Genomic DNA, 27,860 nt, shown 5'->3' on the forward strand with positions numbered 1-27,860 from the left:
TTGGAAAAATTAAGGATGGTCTGATGAGAACTATGGCCTCCCACTAGGCCCTGCCTTTTAAAGGTCCCTTCACCTCCAGGTATCCCTTCCCTAATGCGTGGGTGTTTGTGAGATGGACCTCATGGGACCATGGCCTGCATGATGGACTGTGAGAGAAGAAACTGCTGTTTCCAGGGAGGGAGCAAAAGCTAAGGCCAGGGAGCACAGGACAACGAGCCTGAGGGGCCACTGGGACTGCCGTCTTCCCTGAGGACAGCTTCCCTGCATACCTGCTTTACCTCTGACCACCCTTGGCTGCTTCCAAACCCCTGCAGCTCCCAGGCTCTCACCATAAGTGTTGATGGGCACAGGCGTCTTTCTGTTTCCTAGGACTGTTTTCTTCTTCTCCGTCTGTCCCCAAGCAATCCATACGTGCTTTCTCCTACTCTGGAAAAGGCCACAGCAGGCAGGCGGCCTTCTCTGTCTGCACGGCATCCCCTTAGATGGCGTCTTTACTGGATGTAAGAGTTCAAGTCACCCATTGTTGGCTTAAGGTCTGTGTGGAGAGCACACACACTCTGAAAAACACTTCTGTCCTACAGAAGGGACTTTGGTGTCTGTAACTAGCCCCCTGAGGATACCAAGGAAAAACTGTACTTAGAAGTTCTTGAGGGGCTGAAGAGATGGCTCAGCGGTTAAGAACATGTACTACTTTTGTGGAGGACTCGGGTTCAGTTAGAGTTCAGCTCCTAGCACCAATGGCAGGCAGCTCACAACTGTCTGTAACTCCAACTCCAGAGGACCCAGTGCCCTCTTCTGGCCCCCACAGGATCTGAACATATGTGGCACACACAGACACATAAATACACACACACAATAATAAAATAAATATAATAATATACAGTATGTAATAAAATAAAGCTTTGAAACAAAACAAACAAAAAGAATTCCACGAGAGAGTTGGATGTGGTGGCACAAACCTACAATCCACGCACTCTGAAGACAAAGGCAGAGATGGGAGTCTCAGGCCAGCCTAGTCCACATAGCAAGATCTTGTTTCAACAATGGTGGGGGGCAGGAGGAGGTGAGGAGCAAGGGGGAGGAAGGAGGAGGGGAGAGGGGAGGAGTGGTGAACATTGCATCAGTACCCACCTAAACTGTGCACCAGCTTTGTGGGGTGGACTTGATCTCTCTGATCTCTCTGATCTTGAAACTAGAGCAAATGACTGAACTTGTCCCATAGGGTCATCTTGGAGGTTCGTGATACCCAGGCCTGGCCTGTAGCTCAATACATGCCAGCTACACTATCAATTTATTTGTTTTTTTTTTTCAGGACAGGTTTTATCTGTGTAGCTCTGGCTGCCCTAAACTTACTTCATAGACCAGGCTGGCCTCAAACTCATAGCGATCCATCTGCCTCTGCCTATTGAGTACTGGGATTAAAGGCATGCGCCACCACTGCCTGGCTTAATTTTTTTTTTTTAGCTTCATGTTGGAGTGCACATATCTTAGAGGTACAGCATGAATGGTTTCATGTGTCTGAGTCAAGATACACAATGTCTCTCTTTTGGGGGTGTATGTGCTCGAGACCGGGTCTCACTCTGCAGCTCATGCCTGATTTGAACTCCTGTTCCCTCAGCTCATTGTCTCCTGTGGTGAGGGCCCCTACACTCAGCACCTGTCCCTGTCACTGAGAGCTTCCCTCCACACAGTGCCCCTGTTGATGCTGTCCTCTGTGTGGAAAGCACCCCCCACACCTGGCTGGCTCACAGCACTGTCTCCCTCCTTCTACACTTATCGGACTCCCAGGACCCCTGTGACCCGCCACCGTCACCCTCACTGTGCAGTCTACACAACCCCAGTACTCACTGTGAAGCCTCAGGGCCGCTGCCTCTCAGCCCCTGCCCCTTCTTAAAAAAAAAAACAAAAACCAAACTGTAGTCTGAGAGGCTCAGGAACTGCCCCACAGAGAAACAAGTCCTTTGGTTCACCTCCTTAATTTAGAAGATGAAGAGAGAGAAGTGTTCCCTGCATGTGGGTACAGTGCTCTGGAGAAGGCAGGTAAGCGGTCAGAGCCGCCTCAAGGTGGGGCAGAGGAGCAGGGCTGGGGCCTCCTGGCACAGGGAACCTCAAAAGTACAAACCCAAGTGGTGGCACAGACCTGTCATCCCACCCCTCGACATAGCCTGTGTGTCCTTGGGATAATTATGCAGCCTCTCTGTGCCTCAGCTGCTTCAGCAGTTGGATGGAGAGAGTCACCTCTATGAGGCTGTTACAGGTTCTGAGTGACCTCACTTTTATAAACCATTTGGATAGCAGTTGGCCGGAGGTCAGAAGGGAGAAGCACTCTCTAGATTGGTGGGGACAATGACAGGGTGTTGAGGGAATTTCTACACACCTACATCATGGCATACCTTTATATTGGCCCACAGGCTTGACTATAAATGAGTGGTGGACTGCAAGATGGCCCTGTGAATAAAGACACTTGCCACCTTTATTGAGGACCCGAGCTCAGTCCCCAAGGCCCACATGATGGAAGGAGAAAACCCGCTCCCAGAATTTGTCTTCTGATCCCAATACACATGAGTGACACACACATGCCCACATAAGTATACATTATACACCCTAATAATAAAATGAAACTTTAATAAAATTCAAAGCATGCTCAAGCGGCTGCCCAGTGTCCATGCAGGGTCTAGCCTCAAGCTTGAAAAAGACACCTGCAAGGCCCAGGCCCAGTGAGAGCCCCAGACATTCTGTCCGTCAGCTCCTCCTTAGATGGCACTTCAGACATGGTTCTGGGTAGGAACCAGACAGCAGCATGTGATAGCTAGCTTCATCCTGTGCATATCAGTTACAAATATATGCTGTCAGAGGGCAGCACGTGATTGTACAAGGACACATTCCAGCAAGACCAAATTAAACTCAACATTGATTGCCCAACAAGACAGAATTATAAAAATAGAGTGGAAAGGGCTGGAGCATGGCTCAGCAGCAGAGGGCCAGCCTAGAGTCCCTCGGTGAGGGGCTGGGACATGCTATGTGATGACACTTTAGATTCCATCCTCCCAATACTGCAAAAACTAATAACCTTAGAAATGTGGCTAGCGGCTACCATGCCACAGACACATGGGTGAGTGAGCTAGAGAAGTGTCCTCCTCAGACACAGGGTGAAGCCGTTTTGTGAGCCAAGCAGCCTGAGTAATTCAACTCTGACGGTTTTAGAAAAAGGATCTCCAAGACAGTTTTCCAGAGAGAGAAGGGGCCAGGTGTCCCCATTCATCTGTTCTATGGCAACCTGCTCCCTGAGTGGGGACACATGAGAGAGAAGATCAGGCTGAAGGCTTAGAAACCCAGGGCCAAGGCCAGTTGGCGCTCCATGCCCTAGGGTGCAGAGGGTGCAGAGGGTGGAGAAGGTGGGAAGCGTCTCTTCACCTGAGCAGTTTTTTTACATGGTCTCACTATGTAGCCTTGGCTGGCCTAGAACTCAAAGATCCGCCAGCCTATGTCTCCCAAATGCTGGTATTTAAGGTGTGTGCCATGTACCCCATTCACTATTGAGCTCTTTATGAAGACCTATCTTTCTATCCATTAAGGCGCTTTCTTCCCGGCTTAAGTCCCATTGCAGGGAAGAATAGGATCCAGCAGGCATGTTGGAGGAGCCCATGGGTCCTTCACATATCGGCAAGTGGATTTGTATAACCCAGGATCAGCCAGGCGACCAGATGAATGAGAAACAACCATGTTCCCAGGCTTCACCTTGGCAGGGCTGGGACTGTGAGTCTAAAAAGCAGGTGCCTCATAGGCTGGGGTAGGGAACCATAGAAGCTCTCATCAGCTCCACACAGCTTTCCACACTCACTGCCACTTCACCCATGTCTCAGCTGATAGCCTCACTGCTCACTCCCAGCTCCAACCCCAAGACCTTGTCACATGCTCCTCACCTCACTCACAAGCGCCTGGTAATTACCGCCTCTGTTAAAACGTTCTGATAGGGCTGGGAACGTGGCACACAAGCATGAGGTCTGGAATTCAGATCCCCAGAACTCATGCAAATGCCAGATGTACCAGCTCGTAGTCTGACGAAGAGACCGTGCCTTGATGAATAAAGTGGAAGAGAGATGGACGATGATATCCACCTCTGACCTCCAACTGCATGCACACATGTGTACACTGCACGCAGGGGGGCGTGGAAGAAAAAGAAGTACACGCTTACATCCCACTTCCAACCGGGAGGGAATAGTGACGCTCCTCCCCACAGCTGCAACCAGATGGAGGCAGATTCCAAGAGAATCTAGCTGTAAATAACAGAACGAACAAGGTGAGGATACGGCAGCACATCCCAGAAATCCTCCCACCTGTAAAGGAAGTACTGCTACCATCTCCATTTCAGTCGGGAAACTGAGACCCAGAGAGCTGAGGTGAGGTGCCCAAAGCCACACAACTTGTGTTTAGAAGAATTTGGATTTGGACCCTTTTGAGATCCTCATTACAGGAAGTATGGAGGCCACTTGGTTGTGGGGTTGAGTCTGTGGCTCAGCCACAGAGGTACGGAGTCTTCCCAGCTTCCTGCTTTTTTGCTGTGGGGATTTCCTTAGTTGCCCTATGGCCAAGAGCTGTTCCAAGATGTCTCTCAGCCATCATGCATAGACATCAAGAACCCAGCCTCCAGCAGGAAGAGGAGAGGCTGTTTCCTGCCATTTGACTCTTCTCCAGGAGAAACCCTTTCCCAGAATTCTCCAGCAAGCGGACATGGGGTCTGTTATGCATGTAACTAGGTCACGTGACCAATACTCCCATAGCAAGGCATCCAGGGAGAGAATTCCCTGCTGAGCGTTTTCTCAGGCTTTGCTGAGAGGCACGCTCTGCCACCGACGGAGAGTGGGAAGTGTCCGCTGAGTAGAGAGCATTTCATGTTGTCTGTGAGTCTTTGCTTCAAACAACTTAGCCTCCCATCTCTTCTAGAGGAATCTGTTGCTTCCATAGGTGTGTGCCTTCACTTCTCCATCATCCATGTATTCGGCAAACAGTTATTAAGTGCCTAATGTATGCCAGGCATAACTCTAGGTGCTGATGGAAATCCCTGTCCTCCCAGGGTGGCCATGCTGGAGCACCACTGTCCAATGTAATTTTCTGTGCTCCTACGCCCACATGTGGCTGTGGGTGCTCCACGAGCGACTGCTTATAAGGGATTTTTTGTTATTGTTTAAGTCAACTTAAATGTATATTTAAACACTGTAGGAAAGCCTTCTAATCCTAGCACTTAGAGGCACAAGGTCAGCCTGAGCTACATGGTGAGACTCTGTCTCTGTAAGTAATATGGTCTTCCGTAAGCGCACATTAAAATGAAGCTCTGTGTGGCAAGTGGCTACCTGTCAGCCCAGCTCCTGGAATCCAAGGGACCTGCCATTGGTGTCCTTCCAGGATGTATAAATACATGTACCCAGGACCCAGGAACTGGAGAGATGGCTCAGCAATTAAGAACGGTAGCTTCTCTTGCAGGGAACCCAATTTGATCCCTACCACCCATATTGAACAGCTCACAACTGCCTGTAACTCCAGCTCCTGGAGATCCAGTGCCCTCTTCTGGCCTCCACAGGCAACTACACTCACGTGCATACACACAAACACGATTAAAAGTAAAATAAATCTTAAATAACACAGGTACTGTTGTCTGGCCTGAGAACTGTCTCTTCTCACGTCAGTTAGATACCTGGCATGGGGTGGCTGCCATATCCTGTGGCCTATTGGTGCTGCTCTGGATAGCAGTGACCACCTTCTCAGAAGCCCTTAGCCTTCAAAGATGCCACTGTCCTCCACGCAGACCTCTCTCCCACCTGTGTCCGCACACTCTTTGCGTCTTGACGGTTCCATGATCTTCCTGCAGCATCCTCCTGAGGGCTGTGATTGGCAGCCCTCAGCACACCTGCTTCCTACTTCCTGTTAACTCCTCCAGGTGTCCCTTTCCCACCGCACCCATCTGCTGAGGACACTCAGGAAGTAGTCTGTCACTCTGCCCTGTCACGCTGTACCACTCACCCACCAAATATTTAGGGAGCATAAGGTACTGCAGGCTCTGCCCGGGAAGAGGTGACTGTCCTCTCAGAGCTGGTACTGAGGAGGTGACGGACAAGAGACTCCCGGGAGTCACAATGTTCCTGATGCCTGAACGGGAAGATGTTTGGGGGAGAGCTCTCAGTGGGGGCAGCAAGGACCAAGCCAGGCAAGCTCCCGTGGCTATGGTAGATTTTCTTGCAAGTTTCATGGAAGCTACTGGAAATTTTTGTTTGGTTGGTTGGTTAGTTGGTTTTGTTTTTTTGGCTTGTTTTGTTTGTTTGTTTGTTTGTTTTTAAGGCAGGATCTCACTCTGTAGACCAGCCTGGCCTGGAACTTAAAGAGATTCACCTGCCTCTGCCTCCTGAGTGTTGGGATTAAAGGTGTGGTCATGGTGCCTGGCACTACCGGAAAGCTTTTAACTCAGGCGTGTCCGACTCGGCATGCCCACCCTCAGTCCTGGTAGCCTGTGAACCTCCTCCTTCCTAGCTCTTCCCATCTCTGTCGGCACCAGCTCTTGGAGTCCCCTCAGTCCCTTCCTTTCCCACACGTTTACTTCCTCCTTGGATGCTGGGGGGTGCAGGAGGGGTCACGCCACTCCGCCTCTCCCCTCAGCTGTTCACTGTGGCCTCTATGGTGCTCCCTGAAAGCCTGGTAGCTAAGTTTCTGGTGAACAAACAGATGGGTGTCTTTTCTTCTCCACCGTGACCCCTTCCCCATCCAGATAGTCCCTTGAGGGTCAAGTTCTGCGGGGTGGGGCCCTGAGGTTGTCTACACCTGTGGTTCTGAGTTCGAGTTCCTTCTTGGTGTGACTCAGATCTTTGGACACTGATTTCTGGGAGTCTTGGCATCCTCCTCTGTAAAATGGGACGTGAGCAGCTGACGGCCTCAGATGCAGGCCGGATGCAGCGCACCCAGGCAGGCTCCCTGATGCACAGCGTTAATGGCAGCTATATATAACCCAAGGCCTCCTTTGTACTCCCACGGCCTCTGCCCTACTTCCAGTCCTCATTACGCCGGCCGGCCGGCCAGTCTCACAGCTCCTTCCTAACTCAGGCTTCATCGCCACCAATCTGTCCTCTCAGGTGTCAAGCTTGTCTTCCCCTGCCAGCCCTAATCATGTCCCTCCTCCGCTCCACAACCTTCCCAGTGTCCCCACAGACCCCAGGACGAAGCCTCCTGGTTTCTCCCAATTCCTACCATCTTTCTGGGCACGTGGGCAAGGGGACAAGAGCTCCAACATCTTGGGAACAACTGAAGTGGCGCCGGCCACGAGAGAAGTCAGTGTTTCTGCCATTCTGAGGCCTGGGCCAGCCAAGGCCAAGGTCTCATGGTGCGCACATTCGGGGCGTCACTGAAGCCTAGGTCTGAGAGTTATGACTGTGCCCTGGATTTGAGCTCCTTGGCTCTGTGCTCTCCCGTTGGGGTCTTCATATCCCTCTTTGCTGCCTTCTGCATCAGGAGCCAGAAAGGGACTTGAACCTGTGTCATGACCTTGGGTCAGTGTCATACCCAGCACTAGCCCTGCCCATACCCGGCTCCAACACTAGACCCCCAGGCTCTGGCCTTGCCCTGCCTGTGCCCGGCTCTCATACCCAGTCCCCTCACCCCCAGGCTCTGGCCTTGCCCTGCCTGTGCCCGGCTCTCATACCCAGTCCCCTCACCCCCAGGCTCAGGCCTTGCCCTGCCTGTGCCCGGCTCTCATACCCAGTCCCCCCACCCCCAGGTTCTGACCTTGCTCCATCCTACTATTTGTTTGTTTGTTTTAGTCCAAGGGTAGCCTTGAACTTTTGTGTCTTTGAAGACTGAAGAAGTTTGGGGAGGCTGGAGCAGAATCAGCAAGAAGACGGGGAGTGGGTGAGGGTGGGGGATGGGCCAATGTTTCAGGGCTTTGGGGATCATGAGGAAGGCTTCAGCCTTTGCTGAGGAAGGTGGGAGCCGACAAGGGACATGATGGGGTTCTATGGCAGTGCAATCCCCACTGCTACAGTGGCTTGTGCTTGTGGTCTCAGCACCTGGGAGACTGAAGCAGGTTTAAAGCCAGCTCGGGGTACAGAGTGGGAATCTGTCTCAAAGAGCCAAGAGCTGGAGATGGGTCTCAATGGCAGGGCGCTTGCTCTGCACAGCTGAGGCCCTGGCTCTGTCCTCACTACTGCAAATGATAATAAGTAATAATAATTTAGGGCCGGGGATTGTAGCTCAGAGTGTTTGTCGCTGGGAATGGTGGTTCACACCAGTTATCCCAGCACTCAGGAAGTCGAGGCAGGAGAATTGCCCCCACTTCCAGAACCAACATGGGCTACAAAGTAAGAACTTGTCTGAAAACAAACTCTGTGTGTAGTGGTGCATGCCCTTAACTTCAGTGTGTCTAATGAAGCAGCAGGGAAGAGGTCGTGTCTCAAACAAGGGCAGAGGCAAGGATCCGTGTCTGAAGTTGTCCACTGACCTCCACAAGTGGCCTGTGGCACATGTGTGCCCATACACACAATCCACAGGAGGGCTTGTGCAGGTTTGACATGAACACCACAGCATTTCATCAAAGGAATGTGGATCCTGGGTTTCAGCATGGGGCTGGGTCGTCCTGGAAGCATCCGCTGTGGATGACAGAGAACGATCAAACTTTGCATAGAAGAAGATAACTATATTGTGGAATTAATGTCACCTGTTTGTTTTTATTTGTTTAATATGGAAAAGGTAAAATTTCCTCTGCAGCTCTAGATTTCTCCTGGGCAGTGCTGGTCTGTCCTCTCCTCCCTCCACTTGGGATGAAAGTCAGAGTCTTGTGGATGTTAGACAAGCACTCTGCCCCTGAGCCACACCCCTGCCCCTCATTGGGGATCCTAGGCAGGTCTCTACCCCAGAGCCACACCCCTGCCCCTCACTTGGGGATCCTAAGCAGGTCTCTACCCTGAGCCACACCCCTGCCCCTCACTTGGGGATCCTAGGCAGGTCTCTACCCTGAGCCACACCCCTGCCCCTCACTGGGGATCCTAGGCAGGTCTCTACCCCAGAGCCACACCCCTGCCCCTCACAGGGGATCCTAGGCAGGTCTTTACCCTGAGCCACACCCCTGCCCCTCACAGGGGATCCTAGGCAGGTCTCTACCCTGAGCCACACCCCTGCCCCTCACTTGGGGATCCTAGGCAGGTCTCTACCCTGAGCCACACCCCTGCCCCTCACTGGGGATCCTAGGCAGGTCTCTACCCCAGAGCCACACCCCTGCCCCTCACAGGGGATCCTAGGCAGGTCTTTACCCTGAGCCACACCCCTGCCCCTCACAGGGGATCCTAGGCAGGTCTCTACCCCAGAGCCACACCCCTGCCCCTCACTGGGGATCCTAGGCAGGTCTCTACCCTGAGCCACACCCCAGCCCAACCTGGATAAGAACACTGAGCGGTCCCCTCCCCCAGTGGTAAAGAGCAGTCCCCTGTACTGATGTAAATGCCACCGCTTCCCCTCTGACACTATCCCCAGTGCGCCTTTCTCTCCGCGTTTCTCTCCTCAATCCACAGCACTCTGACATTTGATGTGTTTACTGGGTTCTCTCAGCTTCCTCCACACACAGAGACCCGTGACTCCTTTGCACACAGTGAGCAACAGCTTCTGTCTGCACAGAAAGAGGAAAGAGGCTCAGAAATAGAATGGTGCCTGTCAGAGGAAATCTGAAGAAGTCCAGAACTGCACAGTCATAATCCCAACAGTCAGGAGTCTGTGACGTCAGAAGAGCACAGCCCAGGCCAGCCTGAGCTATATGATAACACACTGTCTTCAAAAAGTGTGTGGGGTGGGGTGGGGGGTGGGAGGGGTGGGTGTGGCATGTCGGCTCAAGCTTGCAATTCCACACCTGGAAGGCAGACGATAGGATTCCTGTCAGTTCAGGGACAGCCTGGGCTACATAATAAGCATGCTACCTTTTGACACTCTGTCTTAAATATATGTATATTTGCTGTGTGTGGTGGCACACCTTTACTCCTGGCACTTGGGAGGCAGAAGCAGGAGGATCTCTGTGAGTGTGAGGTCAGCCTGGTCTATACAGTTAGTTCCAGGCCTGCCAAGGCTATACAGTGTGACACTGTCTCAAAAATTGTGTGTGTGTGTGTGCGTGCATGCGTGCGTGCGTGCATGCATGCAGACATGTGTTTATCATACATAAAACAAGCATGTCGTGGAGAAAGAGAAAAGTGAACAGGGTGTCACTCGCTCTCCTGTGTGCTCCAGCCTCGCTGACCCATGAGCATCTTGGGATTAGAGGTATGCACCCTCCCCACGGGTACACATACATATACATCACACACAGAAAGAAAATGGGTACCAGTCACCTCTCACTCCATAAGACAAGAACCACGACTGCCACTTGGCAGGTGATGGGACTGACCTGATGGTGTCCGGTCACCAGTGGGAACCTGCTGGTGCCACGCGCCTGCCCATCCACCTACCCTGCCCCACATCTCACCGTCGCTTTCTCCTGCAGCATCTTGGCCACTGTCGGGACGGAGTTTGACCTACGGACACTGAGGGCGGTTCGTGTGCTGCGGCCACTCAAGCTGGTGTCTGGAATCCCAAGTGCGTGAGTCTCCATCCTTCTAGAAGGCTCTGCTTGGGGCCCCGTTCCCATCAGGGCAGGATGCCCCTCAGGGGTTTCCCAGGAATCAGGTCTAGGTGGTCTCTGGAAGCAAACCAGAGGCCTCACCCCTTTATTGAGCGCCTACAGTCTACCGGAGTCATGTTCTGCACACAGTTCCCTCAGCACCCACCACCTGTTGTATAAACTGTGCCGATGTCTCTGTTTTACGGGGAGGCATGTCGGCTCAGGTGCCTGAGTAGTTGGGTTAGGGTCACAGGACAAAGAAGGGCTGAGTTAGAGTTAGCAAGTGGAACTCCGTGCCTGGGCGGTGAGCCTGTGGTGGCGACCGTAGGCGCTTACTCCTGTGAGCAGAGCACTGCAGGAAGAGCCTCCGTGCTCTCGTTCTTTCTCCACTGCGCTCAGTTGGCGGATACCCATTGCACAGGTGAGAAGGACAAGGCGCAGAGGAGTCCTTAGCAGGTGGGTGGAATGAGCACAGGGTCTGTGCACATTCTCCTGCTCTCTTGTTCTTCAGGGGTGCCTGGGCTTCACACACCACGGAGAGGGCTCAGGATTCAGCCCCAAGCCAAAGGCTGTTTCTACCCCACAGTCTCCCCGATAGACAGCAGAAAGCAGTTACTCTGGGCGGCCGGGAGGTGGTTCAGATGGTAGAATGTTCACCACGCAAGCGCGAGGACCTGAGATTGGTCACAAGCACTCTTGTGGGAAAGCCGGGTGTCATTCTGGGACTGTGGAGGCACAGGCTCCCCGGAGCGCTTGGCCAGTGGGTCTGGCTGAATGGACGAGTGGCAGGTTTAGTGAGATTTGAGGCAGACACTTGGCGTTGGCCCCTAACCTCCACATACGTGCATGTGCACACACACACAGATAAATAAACAAGTAAGGACTCCACTCTGCCTGGGAATTCTACTTGTCCAGTTTTTTGAACTCTTCCTCTCCAGAACAGCCGCGGTGTTAGGTTCTGTTATCATCACTGTGTTCAGTGTGTCGGCCTCACTGATCAGAGTCACTCCCACCCAGACTGAAAGAGGTTTCTCTGGTGGGGCTGGTGTCTCTCAGTAGTAGAGCACTTGCCTAGCCATCATGGTTTCTGGCTTCTCCCTCAGCACCATAAGAAAACTTAAAATGAAAATACGAAGAGAGGTTTCTCAGCTGACCACCAGCACGTTCCTCTTACAGGAAAGGGGGCCCATGGCCAGCTCTGGGTGCCCAGCCGGTCCTGTGTCCCGTTAGATTAAGAGTGGAAGACTAGCTAGTACTCACAGGAGGCCCTGGTGAGGAGGGTGACCGGGGATTTGCTGGTGTTAGCTTTCTGTTACTGTCACAAAATGCCCGAGATGAAGGGAGGAAACAAGAAGTAAAGGCAGCTGCCGGCCTGAGCGCCGTTCCTGGGAGCCACGTGGTGGAAGGAGATCCGCCACTCCGAGAGTCATCCTGTGCCGCACTGTGTGTTCACTGTGGCACGTGCGCTCACACAGGGAGGGAGGGAGGGAGATAGATGTGAAAAGGGAAGGCTGCAGAGATGGCTCAGTGGTTAAGAGCACTGGCTGCTCTTCAAGAGGACCTGGGTTCAGTTCCCAGCACCCACATGACAGCTCACAACTGTCTGTGACTCCAACACCCTCTCTTGTCCTCCACAGACATTGCCCCGATACACTCACACACACGCAGGCAAAATAGCCATATACATAAAATAAAAGCAAAGGAAAAACTGAAAAACAAAGAGGAACGGTTTGTTTTTGCTCCGTCTGGGAGGTTCAAATCCTCAGTCATGCCCCCTTGCTTTGGGCCCATGGCCCCAGCAGCACATCTTGGTGAGAACTCATAGGCGGTGGCTTACCACATGGTCACCAGAACGCAGAAAATCAAAAGCCTTACACACAGTGACAGCATCCTTCCACAAAGCCCCACCCTTTAAATCTCTACACCCCAATTACTCCACAGGCTGGGAACCAGGACTTTAGCCAGTGGTCTTTGGGTGGACTTATCCAAACATCGTGCCAGCCCTGGGCTCTCTGAGAGTGTGCGGTAGTCAGCCCTCTGTAACTATAACGGAACACCCACAATAACCAACTTAGAAAGGTTTGCTCACCTCAGACTGGTTTCAGCCAGTGCTCTATCTGCCCTGTTATGTTAGGCCTGTGGTGAGGCCACACATCATGTTGGGAGCACAAGGCAGAGCAAAACCGCTCACCTTGTGAGTTGGGGCAGCTGCTCTTGCAGAGGCCTTGAGTTCAGTTCCCGGTACCCATGTCTGGCAGCTCAAAACCTCCTGTAACTCCAGCTCCAGAAGTCCTCTTCTGGCCTCTGATGGCACTGCACTCACCTGAACAAATTCATACACGAATGCAAACAGACAAACATAAGAATAAATCTTTAGGAACTGGAGAGATGGCTCAGCAGTTAAGAGCACTGGCTGCTCTTCCAGATGGTGGTGCTTCAATTCCCAGCACCCCATTGAGGCTCACAGTTGTCTTTAACTCCATTCCCAGAGTATTCAGTACCTTCTCCTGCCTCTGTGGGCACCAGGCACACAGATGGGGCACCAACACACTTACAAACCACTTAGACACATACAATAACAACAAATCATTTAAAAATTTAGAAAATAAAAGCACATACCTGTGAAGAACACAAGGAAAGGGCCCTCACTCAGTCTGCCCTGTGCAGGCTAGCCTGGTCTACAAAGCAAGCTCCAGGACAGCCAAGGCTACAGAGAGAAACCCTGTCTCAAAACAAACCAACAGTTATCTCAAGATTATTGATACAGGAGGATATGTATAGACTATTCAGATGGCATCCACTTTATAGAGCAGACTTGGTCCATGGGAGCCTCCTGGCTACAGGAGGTCTGTACAGCACAGAGACTGTGGTCAGAATTTGACCTGCCTCACAAGGAAGTTACAGTCTCATTCGGCTTCCTTCTAGAAAAGGAAAAGGGAAGAAATTGTCCTAACATTTCTTGAATTCTAGAATTGTGGTGGGCTGGGTTGCTCAATGGGTAACACGCTTCTCTAACCAGCCTGATGACCTGAGTTCAATCCCCAAGACCCACAGAAAAGTCGAGAACTGACTCAGCAAAGATGTCCTCTGACCTCCACAAATGATTACCATAATTAATTAAATTTTTAAAAGTTTTAAAATCATGGGACTTTTCACATAGGATGAAAATTTAAGCATTTTCAGTTTAACCCTTTCCTGTCTCTCAAAAAATACCTAAAGCCACGTCCAGTGAGGGGAAGACACTGAGGGGACTTTGTGAGGACAAGGCCTTGCCCAGGCCCTGATCTGATACTCTCCACATCCAAATCTCCCACGCCGGTGACATCTCGCTGGCCACTCCCCCGGGAGCCACCTGCCCCTGTTCAGTGTCTTCCTTCTCTGTGGAGTTACTCCACTATGGATAGTGGAGAACTGCAGGCCAGTGTCGGCAGACTCGGGTGAACCCTGGCTTTGCTGTCCCTTGAGCCCACAGAGAAATCAGACCCCCTGAGCCTCCATCCCCAGTCTGTAAAATGGAGGTGATTTTTAGCATGGCTACAAGCTGAGGGGGTAATAGGGAATCTGGTCCTTGGAGCTGGGAGTTGAGGTGCTGGCTGCAGGCCCTGCAGGGCTGCTGGTAAGGGAAGGGAGGTTGGAAAGGGAAAGGTGACCCCTCTTGACTTGGGGCAGTTTAGGGAAACAGCACCCCCTTGTGGAGGGAAGCTACTGAGCGTCCCAGAAAATGGCTTACAAAGCCCTGGCTGACTGCCCTTGGGCCCTGAAACTCCGCAAAGAGCATAGCCTAGATCATAAACACTGAAGCCTTCCTGGGGGGAGGGGAAGTGACTGCCTTCCTCTTCATCATCCCCACTCTGGGATCTATGGGAGGCACTTGGCAGGGTGCTTGCTCACTGGCCGGTCTCTGTCTCCCCAGGTTTACAAGTCGTCCTGAAGTCAATCATGAAGGCGATGATCCCTCTGCTGCAGATTGGCCTACTCCTGTTTTTTGCAATCCTTATTTTTGCAATCATAGGGTTAGAATTTTATATGGGAAAATTTCATACCACCTGCTTTGAAGAGGGGACAGGTAGGTCCATACTGTGGGATATGAGGTCTTTCTCAGGGGACAAAGCTCCAGAAAAGATAGGCAGGGGCACTGGTCCCCCCCTCCAGCCCTGGAAGCTGGGACTCCACAGCAATGGGCCTGTTTGCAGTCCACCAGAGAGAAGGCTGTGTGCCTGGCTGGGGGCCCAGGTCTTGTCAAACATGCATGAATCCCTGGATACATCCCCAGCATGACTAAACTGCCTGCAGGAAAGACAGAGGCCACAGTCGCTTCTGATACCTCAATCGATCGTGGCTACAGTGTTGCATTTGAGGGCCCCTAGAAGGCAGGCCCAGAAGACAGGTGGTTTGCTTGGATGTGATCCCTGAGGCACCCCTGGGAGACAGGGAGAGATGGGCTGGGGGTGTGCTCTTGAGCGGGTTTTCCTGTGAGCACAGAGCAATGCTGTAGTGTCTGGACAGCAGAGAGAATACCCCCACCAAAGAGATGGAGGCAGGGCTGGACAACAGAGTATGAACAAGGGAGGGTCCTGCCCTGCTCCTTCAGAACCCAGCACCTGACAGGTGGTGTCCCAGGCAATGGGAACCCTGCCTCTGATAGGATCCTGTTTCATCCAGTCAGAACCCAGCACCCAGCAGATGCTGCCTGCCTACCCAATGCCCCATCATGCTTTAGCTAACCCCTGGGAGGCTGAGTCCAAAGGGAGCTGTGATTTGGGTCCCACAGAGGTCAGCATGGAGGTGTACCTGGGGCTCAGGTCCGACCAGCAATGTGGAAGACACATCCTGAATTCACATTTGGAGGTAGAGGCCCTACCAGATGCATTTCCAGTTCAATCCTAGACTCCCCAAACTCGAGCTGCCTAATGCCCCAGAACCAAGAAGACTCAAATAAGAGGGGGTGCCTGTGTTTCATACTTGGACCACCTACTCCAGAGCAGGTAGTCTGGGTTTCCATAGCCAGAGGAAGAATGAGCCCCTGGGCAGAGAGGTGTGGGGCCTTATTGGGAAAGGCAGCCAGAGAAAAGCAGAATTGTGCAGAACTGACCTGGCACCAACCATACCCACTAACCCCAAGCAGATCCACAGAGGATGGTGTCCTGGTCGGGTCCCAGCTGGGAACGCTGTTCTGGAAGGCCGAGGCTTCATTTCCTCTTTCTCCTGCTTCTCTCCTGGGCCTGTGACGCTTGCTCAATACGGAATGGCCTAATTATTTCTTTCTCCAATGAAGAAGGTGTTAATTGAAGCAGATTTATTTCTGCACCTGGCCTCACCCGGGCGGAAGACAGAGAGTGTGTCTATCAGCCCCAAACAGAAGAACCCAAACTTAAGACCTAGGGGCTCAGGCTGTGTGAAGTGTCCAGGGTGTTTTTGTTTTTGTTTTGTTTCCCCAACCAGGGCTGGCTGGGGTCCCAGTGGGGTTGTGGGGGGACAAATGTGGGTGGGGCCATGGAGGACAGCAGCCCGGATTCGGGAGGCAATCCAGAGCGCTCCCAATTAAGACTGGAAGATGTGTGAGTAAGAGACAGAGATACACAGACGCCCCGGCAGCAGGCTAATTTTAAAATGTATTTATAGCTGAATTTCTCCGACTCCGGATGGCTGTGTTTCTCGAATCAACCCTTGGAGTGCTTGGCGTCGACGGCTGGGGTTGAGGGGGCTGGGGTCGAGCACACCTCTGGATGATGTTGCTAAAGATAGGCGGTCCCCAGCCACAGGCTCGGGGAGCCCACTTCCTGTCACCCACTGCCATCCCACACATTCACAGACTCCAAGACAAAGTGGAATGCTTCCTGTTTTCTAAGTTTCCAGAATCCTGGACGAACTAGACCCTGGCTCACACACGTTTCTAGGCAGGGAGGCTGATGTGCTGTTATCTCCATGCTTCCCACTCACAGGAAAATTGAGGGGGTGCCTGTCGGAGGCCTGAGGAGGTGGGGACACCAGAATTAACCAGGTGAACACAGAGGGGTTTGCGTGAACCAGATTTGGACTGAAAGTGGAGCAGAGAAGGTTCGAGAGACACAAGCGATCTTCCTAGGGCCTTCTGTGGAACCCCGAGCCTTAAGCTTTAATGGTTTCGCTTTCCTGTCCACACTCACTGTGTGCAAGTCTAGTGTGGTCAGCGTAGCTGTCTCCACTAGAAGCAAGGCCTTTTTGTTGACTTTGTTTATTTTATACTTTTTTTTTTTAGTTTTGTTTTTTTGGTTGGTTTAGTCTTCGTCTTGTTTTAAGACAGTCTCACTGTATAGCCCCGGCTAGCCCGAAACCAGTCATCTTCTAACCTCCTGGGTGCTGGGGTGACAGGTGTGAGCCACTCACTACCCCTGGCACATTCCCTGCTGTTGACAGGATGACTCCGTCTAGTGGGGGTCACGTATGGTCCCCTTCCCCGCGGGGCAGTTGGAGTGCGTGCAGTCACGTCAGCTGCACACAGGAAACTGTTGTCTGTTGAGCGGAAACTCACGTTTTTATACACTTGGCTGTTAGTTTTCTTTTCAAGCCTGTCATCTTTGTTTTTGAGCCTTCTCAAACCAGCCATCATAGCCCTCAGGAGGTTGAGGCAGGAGGATTCCCAAGATTTAGAGCTCCACAGTGAATCTGTGGTCAGGTTGACCAAGTGTTCAGTGCCTGCCCTCCCCATTCTCTTCAGTACCAAAGGATTTGGATGTGACACCTGTTCAGCCTGTTCCTCTGCTGCAGGCTGTGTTGGGTCTGGTGTTAAGGAGCATGCCCTGGCACTCCTGACATGTCACAATGTATCTCCTGGTATTAGGGAAGAAAGCTCCATTCTGTTCCTACCCTCAGGTAAGAGTAGGAACCATGTGTACCTGTCCCTCACCCCAGGGCACTCTGCATGTCGTGAAGAAAGATGGTCAGCGAGGTTCTAGAACACCCAGAGGACACACATTTCATGGTGCCCTGATCTGACCGTGGACCACAGGACACTTTCCAGGAGTTAAAGACTGGAAAGATGCAGCATGGAATGCTGGCTCACACGGCTGCCAGTCGAGCCCAGAAAGAATTTGGAAACCAAGAGGCATACTTGTTTGTGAGAGGGACTATCTGATGTTGGGGATTTGCCTTCGAAATACGTTAGCGAGTAGTCTGAGTGTGTTGGAGGGGAGGGGCAGACATGAGCAAGGCTGGCCCAGAGTCACTCGGTGTTACAGTCAGTCATAAATACACAGGAAACCACCCCCTCTCTTTCTTCCCCTCTCTCTCAAGTTTGTTTTTCAGGAGAAATATTTATTGGTTACCCATGGGTCAAAGGAGAAACAGTAATGGGAATTGGGACTGTCTTAGTTAGGGTTTCTATTGCTGTGAAGAGACACTATGACCATGGCAACTCTTATAAAAGAAAACATTTAATTAAGGCTGGCTTACAGGTTCAGAGTCCATTGTCATCATGGCAGGAAGCATGGTGACATGCAGGCAGACATGGTGTTGAAAAGGAGCCAAGAGTTCTACATCTGGATCCACAGGCAGCAGGAAGAGAGTGGGTCCAGGATGCAGGATGTGGGTCCAGGGGTGTAGGATGTTGTTCCAGGATGCAGATGTCTTTCTGTGATGAAGGTTGGCTGTACAGGATGCAGGATGTGGGTCCAGGATGCAGGAGGTGGGTCCAGGATGCAGGAGGTGGGTCCTGGGAAGCAGGTTGATGGTCCAGGTATGCAGGATGTGGGTCCATGATGCAAGATGTGGTTCTAGAATGCATGATAGGGAACCAGGATGGAAGATTTGGTCCAGGATGCAGGATAGGGTCCAGATGCAGGTAATGGGGTCAGGGATGCAGCATGTGGGTCCAGGATGCAAAGGGTGGGTCTGCATAAACTGGGCCTGGCTTGAGCTTCTAACATCTCAAAGCCCACCAGTGACACACTTCCTCCAGCAAGGCCATGCCCCCAATAGTGCCACTCCTGGGGACCAAGCATTTGAACATGAGTCTGTGAGGACCATTTCTGTTAACACCACCACAGGGAATATTTTCACAATAATAAATAATAACATAACAGTGTTTCTGAGATGCAGTAAAAACTGCACTTGAAGGACAATCTGTAGCCTTAAAGAAAAGGGCTCAGCTTCAACAGGTTAAGAAAAGAACAGGGGCCCAGAGGTGGTGCACACTTTAATCCCAGCTCTCGGGAGGCAGAGGCAGGCTGATCTCTGAGTTCAAGCCCATCCTGGTCTATAGAGCAAGTTCCAGGACAGCCAGGACTATACAAAGAAACCCTGTCCCAAAAACAAACAACAACAAAAAGAAAACAGAATTAAACTGGTGGAAAGCTGGAAAAAACAAGTAAGAATCTGGTCCTGCAAACAGGAATTAAGAGATCTAAAACCAGACTCTCATATTTCATCCCAATAACCACTGTCGGGTTTTCCTGCCTCTCCCTCTTACTCTCCACTTTCTCCTTTCTAGACGACATCCAGGGTGAGTCGCCAGCTCCGTGTGGGACAGAGGAACCCGCCCGCACCTGCCCCAACGGGACCAAATGTCAGCCGTACTGGGAAGGGCCGAACAACGGCATCACTCAGTTCGACAACATACTGTTCGCTGTGCTCACTGTTTTCCAGTGTATCACCATGGAAGGCTGGACTGATCTCCTCTACAATGTGAGTGCTGGAGCACACAGGGTGACATGGGAGGGGAGTCCTGAGCTGGGTCGCCTTTGGAAAGTCCAGGGCAGAAGCTCACCGGCCTCTGGGCAAGCCCTGAGCTGTAGAAGTCCAGATAGTCCATAGACAGAACTTCCTAATGGTGCCTCGACCGGGTGCTAAATATGCTTTCAATGTGCAATCCTGAACTCAGCATGTGTAAAAGAGTGGGACTTTCCAGCCTGGACAATGCCATCCAGCCCTGGGCATGCCCTTCCCATGACATATGGAGTGTATGGGAGCCAGGGGTGACTGTGAGGATGTTGGTGTCCATGCTAAATTACCTAGTATCCCAAGTTCTTTGTCTAAGCTCAAATCCATGCATTTCCGTGAGATCCTTCCCTGTGTGTGAAAGTGTCCCCTTTCCCCAGAAGGCAGCTACCAGCACAAATGCGGCTGGAGCCTGGGCACACGCATTGGACTCCACACATCTACACAAGCCACTGGCAAAACAGAACTGTGAACAGCAGGGGCTGAGGTGCAGGGCGTGGTCACAGACCATGGCTGCCTCACCCCTTCTACAGTACAGGACAGACACCGGGTTCCAGAAGCCAGAGTATATTGGATTTAGTCACTTTGAAACACTTGGAAAGTGGCCACTCCACAGCCAGATCTGAAAAGGCACCCGTCCTGCCCTGCTTTCCTTCTGCTCAGTCACTGTCCCTCACCGTGAGCGCTCCTGTGCCTTGGCACATCTCCCCACTGCTCACTTACACCCGTGCGGTCGTCACCCCTCAGCAGCCGTGGGCCGTCGGTTGCAGAGCCCCTCCGAGACCACGGTCCAGGCTGCTCACAGTCCCTGTGTGAAATGGGGCGGAAGCTGAACACCTCCCCATTCTCTAAATCATAGTGTGCCAGCCTTTGCTACATTGGTGCTTCAGATGTGGTTTAAGTAAGCTGTGTAGCTCAGGAGCGTGGGCGAGGTGTGCTGAGTATGCTCAGGGCAGACGTGTGTTGATTCCTGACCACAGACATGGAGGACCGACCGCAGGAGAAGGGCCAGATCTATCTCCTGGGCTGGGGAGATGGTTTGGTAGAGAAAGAACTTGTCTCACAAGTGTGAATTCTCACGTGGATGCCGAATGTGTGTGGTGGCCTCCCGAGAACTGTGGTGCTCTGGAGGCAGAGATGCGATCCCTGGGCAAGCCGGCCAGCTAGACTAACCAGGTTCAAGTGAGAGACCCTGTTCAATAATAGAATGTACTCACTGTCAAGCTACAGCCTCTGCATGCACATACAGGCATGAGATGTGCATACACACATTGCACACACAGGCACGAGACATGTGCATACACACATTGCACACACAGGCACGAGACATGTGCATACACACATTGCACACACAGGCACGAGACATGTGCATACACACATTGCACACACACTGCACACATCTTTAAAAATCTGAATTGTCCATCTTAGCACCATGGGTCACTCTGCACATTTTCCACCACTCCTCTCTCATAACAATTTCTAGAATGTTCTTTGTGGCAAGACAGATTTCGTATACTTTGTGTAGCAGCATAGTGTTGTGTTCTGCTGCCGAGGTTTACATGCTCAGTCCCTTGGAGAGAAAGGTCAGGGTGCCTCGCCCACGACCAGGCGGTGCCCTGAGCACGGTTGGGTTTGTCGAGCTTTTGTAGATGCTGATGGAGTCTGAAGGATCTACGTTCCGGAAGTGGGATTACAGGGTCAAAGCTAAATTCATTTATAGAGTTGCTTTTTAAAAAACAGGACGAGGATGGGAGGATGGCTCAGATGAGAAATTACTTGCCACACAAGTATGAGGACTTGAGGTTGACCCACAGAATCCATGCAAAAAGCTGTAGAGCAACGCCCAGAGTTGTCCTATGACCTACACATGCATACACACAAACACATGTACACATGCATGTGATACTCAAATGCATACACACACAAACACATGTACACATGCATACACACACAAACACATGTACACATGCATGTGATACTCAAATGCACACACACACAAACATATGTACACATGCATACACACACAAACACATGTACACATGCATGTGATACTCAAATGCATACACACACAAACACATGTACACATGCATACACACACAAACACATGTACACATGCATACACACACAAACACATGTACACATGCATGTGATACTCAAATGCATACACACACAAACACATGTACACATGCATGTGATACTCAAATGCATACATACACAAACACATGTACATATGCATACACACACAAACACATGTACACATGCATGTAATACTCAAATGCATACAAACACATATGTTGCTGTTGGGCCTTATCTGCCTCAGACATACTTAGGCAAACACAAGCACACACATGCACACATGCGTATGTACACATACAGGCACATACATCTAATACATACACACATGCATACATATGCACACACTCGAATACACACAGGCACACACACAACAAATGCATGCATACATACGTACATATACAGTCATGCATGCACATATACATACAGCAAGATAGAGATAACCAAGTATATTGCAATTCTCATAAACTACCTTTAAGACAGATTTGTGAGTTGGATGTGCTGGCACAGAGCTGTCATCTGGGCACTGGGGACGCTGAGACAGGAGGTTGAGAGTGTGAGACCAGGCTGGGCTACTTAGAGACACTGTCTCAGTACAAGACCAAAGAAGGCTGGAGAGAAGGCCCGGAAGTTAAAAGTGCACAGCGCTCTTGCAGAGGACCTGGGTTCTTTTCCCCAGGACCCACACTGGGTGGCTCATAACTCCCTGTAACTCCAGCTCTAGGGGGTCTAATGCCCTCTTCTGACCTCTGAGGGAACACATAAGATGATAGACAGACAGACAGACAGACAGATAGATATAGAGGGATAGAGAAATAGTTTTTTGGGTTTTTTTTTTTTTTCTAAAACCATTATGGAGCGTCAGTAGCCATCTGTAGCAGCAGGTCATGTGGCAATGGGTCACATAAGTCTCATGGTTTCGTGGCAGTGCCAAATTTCAAAGACTTTGTGTAGCACTCTGAGACTCAGTGGCTCTCACAGTGGCCCCTGCAGCTGATGTGGTCATAAAGTGATAGTTTATAAGTAACTGAAATCCTCAACCTCCATGTTTGGCTCAACCTAACACCACCTTGCTGCCCAAAATTAGAGATTCAAAAACTGCCTTGTGCGTGGGCCTGGAGAGATGGCTCAGTGGTTAAGAGCACATATACTGTTCTTCCTGAGGACCTGAGTTCAATTTCCAGTACCCACATCAGGTAGCTTACCACTGCCTGGGACCCCAGCTCCGGAGGGATCTCACACCTCTGACCTCTGTGAGCTCTTGCATTCATGTGTACATATCACACACATACACACACACACACACACACACACACACACACACACACACACACTGAAATAATAAAAATCTTTAAAACAAAAACAGAAGCCTTGTGCCAAGTGTGCACGCCTATAATCCCAGCACTCGGGAAGCAGAAGCAGGTGGATCTCTGTGAATTTGAGAGCAGTCTGTTCTACACAGTAGCTGCAGGCCAGCCAAAGCTACATAGTGAGACCCTGTCCCAGGGAAAAGACAAAACAACAATAACAACAACCCAGCCCTGTGTTAAGATGTGTCCTTTTTTAATATGTGTTTTTGGTACCATCCTCTAGATGAGAAACTGAGACTTACAAGTGAGATTAGTCTGCTGAGTCTCCCGGACAATTTCAAGCAAACGGGATTCTAATCCAACGCTGGTCACTACTCCTTGCAGCCACCCCTCTTAGTCTTATTCCCCGTATGTATTTCTTCTGTTCGTTAACTTGCACATACATTCCGTCTCTCCTCTTTCCTCTCCCCTCCTCCTTGCTCTCTCCTTCTCCTCCTCTTTTCTCTCCTTCCTCTTCTCTGTGCTTTTCCCCATAAGCCTCTTTTACTCCATTTCTTTCCCTTGGTTAATGTCAGTGAAGAAACAGTAAAACTGTTTGCTGTCTGTTAATAGACTCACACCTCTTGACTAATGATCACAAACAGCGGGGATGAATCTGTGGCCTAAGCCTTTTCTCATTCACAGATACTTGTCCCATTTCAAATCAGGTGATTCTGGGGGACTGCCAACCACTCATTCATCCAACAAGCACTCATTGAATGCCAACTGTATGCAGCACCCTGTGAATGCCTACTGTATGCGTGTGTATTGGCAACGCCTCCTGTGTGGTGACATTTCAGGCACTGAGGAGCGGGCGTTCTAGCGGGTGAAACAGATGACTGTTAGATCAGACAGTGGGCACAGACTATTTTATGCTCAGTGTGACTCACACGGACAGAACCAGGCTGCACACCAGTCCGATTTTCACTTTCCAGAACCTTAGTCAGTAAGAACTTGTCTTGATAGCAGGAGGGTCTGAGTCTGATTCCCAAGCAAGGTACCCCATGCCTCAGCATTGTGGAGGCAGAGATGAGAATCCATGGGGCTAGTCTCACCTACTTGGGCAAGGCCAAGACCAGTAAGAGACCCTATCTCAAAAGAGGTGGACAATTGTCTGGATCAATGATACCCGTGGCTTCCCTCGCCCAGACACGCACATGAACATGCATACACACACATATTAAAGAAAACATGTAGATGTGGTGCACTTGAGATGGTGTGAGACAGTCATGTGACCTAAGGGCAGGGAGGCGCTCAAGGGTCACAGACTAGCCGAGAAGACCTGACAGAGGTGAGGGTAGCCCGTGGGTCTTCCCAGACGGACAACCCAGCCCAGTGGAACAACCAGGACAAAATCCCGAGGCGGGACTGCCCTGGTCCTTGTGAGCAACACTGAAGCCACACAGTGGGGGAGGGCAAGTGAAGGGAGAGAGGGAACCGAGGAAGCCAAGGTGCTGACAGGCTTCACAGAACAACGAACTGCTGCTTATCCAAACTGAGAGTGGATGGGGAAAGGACGCCCCCCGAAAAGTAACAAGTCGGGCATCAGTGTGTTGACACGTGTGAACTGGGCCTTTGACCTCCCTCAAGGTCACTGCCAAACCTGGGCTCTTCGTGGTCAAATCCACCGCATCTTTATCTCAGAAACTATGAAGTTGATTGTTTTCTTAAATTGAGGGTTTTTTCTTTTTCCTTACTTCCTCTCTGGCTTTTTTTTTTTTTTTTCTGAATGAACCAAGCTGAAGGAAAACAGAGGGAAATAAACCATAAGGCAGAGGCACCTCAGGATTTCTCTGGGACTTAGCCATTAATTTGCCTGAAGAGTATTTATCGAGTGCTCACTAAGCACCAGGCGCCACGCTAGGACTCAGCACCGTTCATGAGTCAGAATCCTCCAGCTCTTGAGGTCCACTGATTTTCAACATGAGACGGGGCACTGAGCGAGGCCAGAGTGACAGAAGTTAAAAACAGTCAGAAAGCAGGATGACGGGGAAGCCATTTTGCTGCGCACCTGTGTGCTGTGGTGCTAATAACCTTTCCTAGGGAAATAAACAGGCCTGTTCACTCCAGCTAGAGAACCTAGGAGAAGCCAAAAGAGCCATTTGACCAGGGTCCAGTTTGGCAGACCAACACATTTACTGGGCTTCCTCACAGGTGTCTGGGTGTGGAGAAACTTACAGAAACACGAATGAGGGGGATTACTTACAGGGCCCCAAAAACATGACATGACAGTGAGTGTTGTCAACGTCACCAGACCTGGAATCACCTAGAGACCCACCTCTAGGCATACCTGGGAGGGACTGCCTTTGTTTTTTTTTTTGTTGTTGTTTTGTTTTGTTTTTTCAAGACAGGATTTCTCTGTGTAGCCCTGGCTGTCCTGGAACTCACTCTGTAGTCCAGGCTAGCCTTGAACTCACAGAGATCCTCCTGCCACTGCCTCCCAAGTGCTGGATTAAAGATGAGCACCACCATTGCCCAGCTCGGGGTGGGAGGGAGGAACTATCTTGATGAAATTCTCTGAGGAAGAAAACCTCAGTGACTAACTACCAAGGGGAATAAACCATTCCTAGGCTGGGATCCTGCGCTGTATAAAAAGGGGAAACAAAGCCAGACGCAGCCCCTGACGCTCTGCTTCCTGACTGCGGTGTGGCGGCTGCTCCAAGCTCTTGCCTTGACTTCCCCACAGTGAGGGACTGGACGCTGAACTTTGAGTGAAACACTTTCCCCTTGGGTTGCTTTTGTTGGGAGGTTTTTTTTTTTTTTTTATCACAGTGACTGTTCGCATATAACATGTTTTCCAAAACAATGCAGTGTTGGGATGGTCCCAACTGAGAAGCTGATAGTGGGGGTGCTGGCCTCCTCGAGGGGTTCACCACTGGGTGAACTCAAACCTGGAAAGACTGTGCCACTCAGAGGCTACGTGAGGAAGCCGGGCACCAGGGCTTCCTCATGTCCTTTCCCTTCCACATGTCCTTTCCCTGTCCCTTCCTCCCACAAGCTGAGTGACTTAAAACAACAGAAATGTGTCCTGCCCTCACTCTGGGGCTGTCAGCAGGCCGTGACCCTCAGACACCTGTAGGGAATCCTTCCCGTTGCCCTTCCTTCTCTGCGTGTTCGTCTCTGTCCTGACGGCCTCCTTATGAAAGGACATTGATCACAGGATTAGGGCCTGCCCTGATGATTTGGGTGTCACTCCCAGGACCTGGGAGTTCCAGCTTAGACGCCCTTACGGGAGACTCAGAACCACAGGCCAGTGAGCATGTGAGTTTGCCTCTCTGCACTTCGGCTTTCCCACCTGAGGACAAATGGTTGTACACTCCTTCTTGGAATTCACAAGAGGATTTTGTCAGTTTCAGTAAGCCAAAAGTCCACGACTGTCACCCAGCCCTCAGGGCGTTCAGTGTGGACAGCTGCAACCGAGGCAGGGCCCCTTACCACCCTCCACCACCCCATGCCCCATATGAGCCATCCCATGTGACAGCCCAGGGCCCTTCTTCTAGCTGGCTGCTGCTGGCACTGGTTCCCAGAACTATATTTAGCCTGAGGAACTCGAACGAGAAGCTCTCAGCTCCACGGTGCCAAGAGGAACGCAGAGCCATGTGCCTTCTGTCCAGCACATTCCAGTGACTCTTTCCTTCTTCAGAGTCCTTCAGAGCAAAGCACTGGGGTGCCAGACTTGGCAGAACAGGCTGTGGACTAGGGTCTTGGATATTCGTTTTCTCCAGAATCCTGTCTGCGGCTGTGATTAAAAGTGACTTTTTGTTTTAATTATTTGAGTAAATACATTAACAATAGATATATCTAATTATTTCCTCATTTTGCAGAAGAGAGAACTCGGCGTCTTATGCAGGCCAGTGCTCTTCTAAGTACTCCCAGCCCTGTTTTAACTTTGTTACTTTTTGGACAGGGTCTCACTATTCGGTCTGGCTTGCCTGGAATTCTCTGTGTAGACCAGGCTGGGACTGAAGGCAGGTGGTTAGTCTTTGAGACAGTTTGTGCTGCCTAGGTTGACCTTGCCCTCTTAGGCTCAAGTCATTCTGCGTCAGCTTCCAGTGTAGCTGGGGCCACAGGTACCTTCACACCATAGCTAGTTAGCCTTTTCTTTGCGTTCATGCTGTTTGGCTACAGAGTGTAACATGCTATTGTGTGACACTGTTCATGGAAAGATGTAAACAAACATCTACCCACTTCAGATAGCGATCCAAAGTCCAATTTGGTGAACCAGTAAGTTTTACTGGGGTTACTTACAGGAGTGTGGATGAGGGGTTACTTAAAAGGAACAAAAATGACTCAAAAAGCACACCCCAGCAATGGTGACAGCTCACAAAAACTGGAGACCTTGAATGCACTGTACCTGCAGCCAGGTCAACAGTTAGGAAACGCTCTCAGGTGGCTCAGTGATCTGAATCTCTCCCAAGCGACTTGTCTGATCTCTGCTTCTTCCAGACAGCTCAGTGTGTCTGAGAGTCTGTCCACAGCCCTTATGTACACTTGGGGAGAGAGGGGCCTAGTGAATCTGGTTAGTTTCAGGAGCTTCCTAAAGCTTTTGAGTTGTTTACTTCCTGAAGTTAAGGAGCTTCCCTGCAAGGTGGAATGTTTCACCTCCCCTTAGAACATCCTGTGTCTATTAAGAAACTTCCCTCTGAAGTGGCTGGTTTTATCTTAGAAGAATATACAACATGTATATTTTGTGTCTGGCTAGGAGTCACACATGCATGTCGTCTGTGTGTGGAAATTTTCACTTGGTGTTGTTCAGGTTCCTATGGCAGCCTGTCATCAGACAAAATTCCACACCTGTACACTGCCTCCTGCTGATAATGTTCTAGATTGTTCACAGCTTGGGGCATTCTTCTGGTGTTCAGTGTGAACATTATTGTGCATGTGTGGGTGAACATAGCTTCAGATTCCCATTGGGTAACCATCTGGGAGTGGCATGGCTAGGGATTGCTGATGCACCCACCAGTTTGAGTAGAAACTGTTATTTCTCAGAGTGCTCTGTCCTCTCAAAATTTATGTTATCTTTGTGTGCTGGTGCCTAGCTGTCATCCCAGGCAGCAAGATCAAGGATTAGAGGCCAGCCTGGACTCCATTATGATACCCTTCCTAAGGAAACAAACAGGTCT

The 27,860-nt window shown here is 50.8% G+C and overlaps 1 protein-coding gene across 1 annotated transcript in view; it reads left to right on the top strand.

Moving 5' to 3' along the window:
• The window catches only part of Cacna1a (calcium voltage-gated channel subunit alpha1 A), a 228,042-nt gene that overhangs the window by 78,306 nt on the left and 121,876 nt on the right, over positions 1–27,860 (top strand). The window contains exons 4-6 of the mRNA XM_059263091.1: positions 10,505–10,596; positions 14,535–14,687; positions 19,089–19,282. Of these exons, the coding sequence (XP_059119074.1) occupies positions 10,505–10,596; positions 14,535–14,687; positions 19,089–19,282 (439 nt within the window). The remainder of the gene's footprint in view (positions 1–10,504; positions 10,597–14,534; positions 14,688–19,088; positions 19,283–27,860) is intronic.

This window comes from Peromyscus eremicus, chromosome 5 (genome assembly GCF_949786415.1).
Source record: "Peromyscus eremicus chromosome 5, PerEre_H2_v1, whole genome shotgun sequence".
Classification (NCBI taxonomy): Eukaryota; Metazoa; Chordata; class Mammalia; order Rodentia; family Cricetidae; genus Peromyscus; species Peromyscus eremicus.